At 37.7% G+C, this 6002-nt stretch overlaps 1 protein-coding gene across 2 annotated transcripts in view; it reads left to right on the top strand.

Annotated features, from left to right (window-relative positions):
* Positions 1–6002, top strand: part of LOC139984214 (gamma-aminobutyric acid type B receptor subunit 1-like) — a 35306-nt gene that overhangs the window by 5945 nt on the left and 23359 nt on the right. Inside the window, exon 2 of one of the 2 annotated variants that reach the window (XM_071998022.1) lies at positions 5202–5389. In XM_071998022.1, the coding sequence (XP_071854123.1) occupies positions 5345–5389 (45 nt within the window). In that variant the 5' untranslated portion in view covers positions 5202–5344. Of the gene's footprint in view, positions 1–2748; positions 5390–6002 lie in introns of those variants that run through there. The other variant, XM_071998021.1, reaches the window with a different exon arrangement.

Here is a 6002-nt window from a genome sequence, read left to right as displayed (position 1 = left end):
GCTGTTTACCTTATGCATTGATCCAGAAAACTCTCTCGTTCAACCCCAATGACTCATTGGGGGTCAATTTGCTCTATTGCAGTATAACCAATTGTTATAATATATTTAATTGTGACAGAAATTTGACGAGATATGACGCCACTATTAAATCACATGAAATTGGGCAAGTTCAAGATTAGCCAGCTGTAATGTTTATGCCGTAACGTATTTATCGCGAACCCTACTGATGGCAGAAAATACATACACAAACATAGGTATAAGTTACAGATAATATGTAGGCCTAGTCGAAGAACTTAGTGACCTGTATACACTTGGAGGTCAAATAAAATAGAATGCATCACGGTAATCATTTCCTCTTTCCATTCTTAATTCCTGGTGTTCACTAAGGCAATGCCGTATGTAGGTCAGGCGCGGCGGAACGGGAAAATTATTGGGGGGGGGGGGGGCTAATGTGTGGAGACTGTCTAAGCGGAGCGCCACCATCGGTTGGCGCGGAGCGTACAAGAAAATTTTGGGTTTTTCAAAACTCCAGATGGCCGGAAACGGCACTTCCCGATTGTTTTATGCTGCGAATACCTAGCCCTAAAATATGGGTCTCAAGCCTGCAATTCCTCAGATTGCACGTAAAAATCTGTAAAAACATTGTAATCTGTATATTCGATGGTGTTTTAAGAGAGTAGCTATTACTCGTAGTGTACTCGCAAAGACGTTTTTGAGTGTAGTAAATTACTACTTGCCAGTGGCGTAGGAAGGTACTTTTGAGTGGGGGGCTGAAGACTGATGGCCGGCCTGGGGGAGGGGTCTAAGGGGAGGGGGTGTCCCCCTCCCCTTTGGAATTTTTTGCATTTCCAGGTAGCCTCAGATGCAATTTGGTGCAATATAGCACACTTTAACACACACTCCATTTTGTAAACTTAATTTTGTATTTTCACTAGGCCTTAGATGCAATTTGGTGCTCCAAAAGAGATTTTTTTTCTCATTTGGAATGAAAAAGGGGTTTTCTGACTTGCGAAGCGGGGGGGGGGGCGGAATGATACTTCCGCCCCTCCAAATTTTTCACTGGGGGGCTGGCGCCCCAGCCCCCCGGTTCCTACGCCCTTGCTACTTGCAGTTAAATGCAATACTTAAATAAATGTCATAAGAATAAACAGAAAGCATTTCTTAAAGCAGCATTTTGCGTTGGGTCGCTTTTTCCCACCTTTTTAACATGTGCATCGATTTTTTTACATGTATCAATCATAAAACAGCAAACTAAGATACCATCCAAGTTTCACCCTGCCAAGAGCGTTAATTAGCGAGTAATTAACGATTTATGTCGATAACGAGTAAAAGTGTCCTCGACAAAGTTTTCATATCTCCAAATCCACTAGTTTGAATTCCACCAATCAGTGAATAGTATGTTTATTCATGAGCATTTTGCGTTTGGTCGCCGTTTTCTACTTTTTTTGACATGTCCATCGAGTTTTTTACATACATCAAATCACAAAACAGCAAATTAAGATATTAGCCAAGTTTTTCCCTGCCAAAACCGTTAATTGGCGAGTATTCCACATACAAAATTAATCGCATTCAGTTCCCAAACCCACTAGTTTGAATTCAACCAATCAGAGATGCAGGTTTAGTTGTGAGCCGTTGCTAAAAATAGATTCAAGACTTTGCGTTGGTACAACCAGGGAGTTGTTATGCAACTCTCTGGTACAACTGCCATATAGACTGTACACAAATCAGCGTGGTGTTATATTACGTATCTGTCGATGACGTTCGTAGTGTTTAAATATTCATATTATGGGCGAGGTTTATTGGGTTCCCAACGGAAAATATCTTGGAGAACAACAAAGTTGAAAGTTGCAATTTTTTCGACTTTTATGCCACCATTTGAAGTAAAATATAAATAGATAAGCTAGTTATGTATGTCGTTATGGCATAGTGGAGTCAGTGAGGTTGAGAAAAATCATAGAAAAGGACGCAAAATGCTGCTTTAATGTCAACAAATGGGTAACAAGTATGCATCGAAAAATATGGTAAATATTGGGGGGGGGGCTTATCATGCATTTGCCCCCTCAACTTTTTCATTGGAGGGGCTGAGCCCCCCAAGCCCCCCCCCGGTTCTGCCGCCACTGATGTAGGTCGGGTCTCCCGGCCCTCTGCCCGGACCGTCCACATTCAGAGCCCCTTTTCGAGATTGAAAACTCGGTGTGTAATTATCAGGAGGGCGATATCGTATAATCGTACGCGATGGGCGCGCACTACGACAGTCTAATCGCGATCTTACGTGACATTCACTTCTACTGAACAAGATCGCTATCGGCTGTTTTTAATGAGGTTATGATAGGCGTCACAATCGTCTGCCCCACCCCCTCTCCGCTTCCCCACAACTATCTTAGGCCCTTCAAACAGTATATATATATATATATATATATATATATATATATATATATATATATATATATATGACTTAACACTTAGCTGATGCATGATTTGGCGATAACCGATCATGAACACAAAAAGTTTAATTAGAATATTCAGCTTGAACAGCTGTACTTGATCTCTGCACGTGTTACCACACGTTCGCTATTCATGAATATACGTAAACGTATGAATATTCATAACGTCGCATGTAGTAGTGTCTAATCAAATATGTTACTATGTATGTAGTAGACGCTATATACATGTTATAACAATTAGATGAGATTGGTTTATTTGTATACACATAAGTCTACTCAATCGTTTACACATAACAATCATTATACTCCGTGTTTGGTAACAGATTGCAAAGTACCTATATTCAACTATATATACACTCTACACGCATGCCTTAAATTAAGGATTCGCGTAAACGTTCAACTACAAAGGACACTATTTATTTTGGATAAAATATTAGGCTACTACCTGACTTTTTATTCTATTGGATAAAATTCTGTTTTTCTTCGTTCCTTTTAGTATGATTAACTCGGAATCTATATTTTAGTCATGAAAGTATAATACCATAAATTCCATGTTTTTATAAAGTGAAATTTCTATTTACCAGTTGTTGTTGTTGTTTTTATTCGCGAGGACGTCTTTGAAATGTCATCATTGTGGAAAATAACTTTTCTTTTCTATACTCTTAAGCTTCGTATACACGTTGTTTGCACCAGGGACTAACACATCCTTGTTTGAACTGACCTGTGTTCAGAGCACCATCTAAACCAGGATATATGGAAACTTACATATTTTCCGGTGAAAAAAAAAGGATATTGGTAGCCTATATGTTTAATTATTTGGTGAGATTATTTCTAAACGGTTAATAGGATTTCAAAATTTCAATCGTAAATTTGATGTCATGTCTGATGTATTCAGGACTGATTGTAAACATAAAGCAAACGCAAAAGACTGACAGATAAAACGTGACATTATTTTCTTGAATAATTTTATTTCTGTTTCGTTACTTTGGGAAAGTGATTGAAATTGGCCAAGTTAAATTCGTCACTATAGTTCTGATAAGTTAATAAATTGATCATCAATCCCTTGGTTACAATTTACACTTTATAAACCTGACGGGTTTTCGCTTAGTTTTCAAGCGATGGAATTATTGTCTGAAAACAGAAATCCCTAGCTTTCATTATAAATTTTCATTAATATTGCTAGCTTTCTGTAACCTTTACATGAGAACTAATTTCAAATTACTCTGTGTTTGATTTAATATCAATATTTTGCAAAGGCATTGAACATTTAGCCCTTATAGGCAAGTTTTTAATGTCTCTCAGACCAATTGTTTCACAATATTTCTGTTATTGGGAGATGGGTTCAAATCGCTGGCTTCTTGTTGAGTCCATGACATAAGCCAACGCCCTCTCGCGAACAAAGATAGCTAATGTAATTATGAATAAGTTATGTTGGTTACTTTGGATTTGTGTCTGATTCTCGAACACTATACCGTACTTACTTGAGTTCAAACCTATCCATATTGAAATATATCAGTTAAAGACTTATGTCGCAAGTTACTATTCTTTGTTTCCAATAAGAAGAACAAGAAGAAGATGAAGAGAAGAAGAAATGTACTTTTATTCTGCAAAAAAAAAAAAACGCTAACAAGTGATCTTTTTGTCACGGCAAGTTCACTTACTAGGATATAAAATTACCCACGTGTAAAATTGGATTGAGAGGTCGTACCGGTTTTGCAATTAAAACACTTGAATAATATATGGTAATATACTTTAGTAAACCGTGTGCATTTACGAGGAATACTGGCTAACAAATTATCTTGAAAAGTCATTGGGTGAAAAAAGAAAGAAACGAAATGTGAATGTCAGAACTAATAGTGCGGTACGAAACGAAAAATTGTTAACAGACGTTTTTTCAACTTTCAAACCGTCGTCCTGATGGAAGCTAAATGATTGGGCCATAGTTTTGCATATCGTTACAGTCCGAATTTTGTGACGTCATTTCGAACAAAGTGAAGAGAAGAAGAAATTTCCTTTTAATCTGCAAAAAAATAAAATAAAACGCTAACAAGTGATCTATTTGTCACGGCAAGTTCACTTACTATAGGATATAAAATTACCCACGTGTAAAATTGGATTGAGAGGTCGTACCGGTTTTGCAATTAAAACACTTGAATAATATATGGCAATATACTTCAGTAAACCGTGTGCATTTACGAGGAATATTGGCTAACAAATTATCTTGAAAAGTCATTGGGTGAAAAAAGAAAGAAACGAAATGTGAATGTCAGAACTAATAGTGCGGTACGAAACGAAAAATTGTTAACAGACGTTTTTCAACTTTCAAACCGTCGTCCTCATGGAAGGTAAGCGATTGGGCCATAGTTTTGCATATCGTTACAGTCCGAATTTTGTGACGTCATTTCGAACAAAGTGAACTTCTTCCTACAGAACATCAGCGCGCGGAACTACGTATTATTCGTGCACCGGATCTAAGCATACGAAACATTGAACAGTGCACTTGCAATGGAAGCAGAAAACAGAAAGTAGTTTTCTCGTTGAAACTATACTAAAGTCTTTCAATTTTTTGCTATATTTTTCAGGAGTTTGTCAAATTTACGGTCGCAGCTTGCTTGAGACTTTTTACTCCAAATGAAGTTACTATAATTTGACAGAAAATTTCTAAGAACAAAAAATTGGTTTGGTCGAGACCAGGCTTCTGTAAAAATAAGAAAATGATGCGTTCTGCTGTATTTACAATCGTGATCCTTTTCGCAGGATTTTTACGGTTTGTTTCGATTGCCGAACAGAAGACAACTTTAAATATTCTTGGATTGTTTCCTTTTAAGGGAGACTGGGTCGATGTTTACACCGAACCTTCTTCGCAAATAGCTTTTAATATTGTTAATAATGATCCAAAGATGTTAGCAGAATATGAACTACAGCTGCACAGTCGAGATACACAGGTAAGATGCATTTTAATGCCTGCGAAGGTGATCACATTTTCCGTCTTATTTCTCCCCGTCTTCATGCTGAGTTTGAAAGGAAATGGGTTTCGTAAAAGTCGTACAGGTAGACGCTGTGGGACGGGGGGGGGGGTTGGGAGGGGGGTTGGATAGCGTAGGGTAGGGTAAACAACCTAAACCGCACATTCTTACCCTTCCTGTTGATTGTGTCCCTCTGCTCCAACTCAAAATTGAATGGTAAGGCACATTGTAGTCATACTTGCTTTCCATGAACCAATGCACATTTTGAAGTTGAGGGGTGGGCGGAGGCCTTCAACTTATATGCTCAATGGTTTTGAAATTTCCACAAGGTGTGGCATCACCCTGACGTGAAAATTCTTGTTGTAAAAATAGTAGGAAAGGTATGCATAGAAAATAAGGCATAACCTAATCAATCATTTCTTATTTATTTATTTTTTTTTGGGGGGGGGGGGCGCTTCTTGCTTCCTTTGCCCTATTTTGTCCAGATTTATACTTTCTCTTATGATTGTTCAAATATACACTCTCATTTCAGTTTCATATACAGTTGCCATAGCTTGTCCAAATATACAGTTTCTCTTAATTTTGTTCAAAT

Source organism: Apostichopus japonicus, chromosome 17, assembly GCF_037975245.1.
Source record: "Apostichopus japonicus isolate 1M-3 chromosome 17, ASM3797524v1, whole genome shotgun sequence".
Lineage (NCBI taxonomy): Eukaryota > Metazoa > Echinodermata > Holothuroidea > Aspidochirotida > Stichopodidae > Apostichopus > Apostichopus japonicus.
The sequence above is the reverse complement of the archived record's forward strand: the minus strand, read 5'-3'. Positions and strand labels throughout refer to the sequence as shown.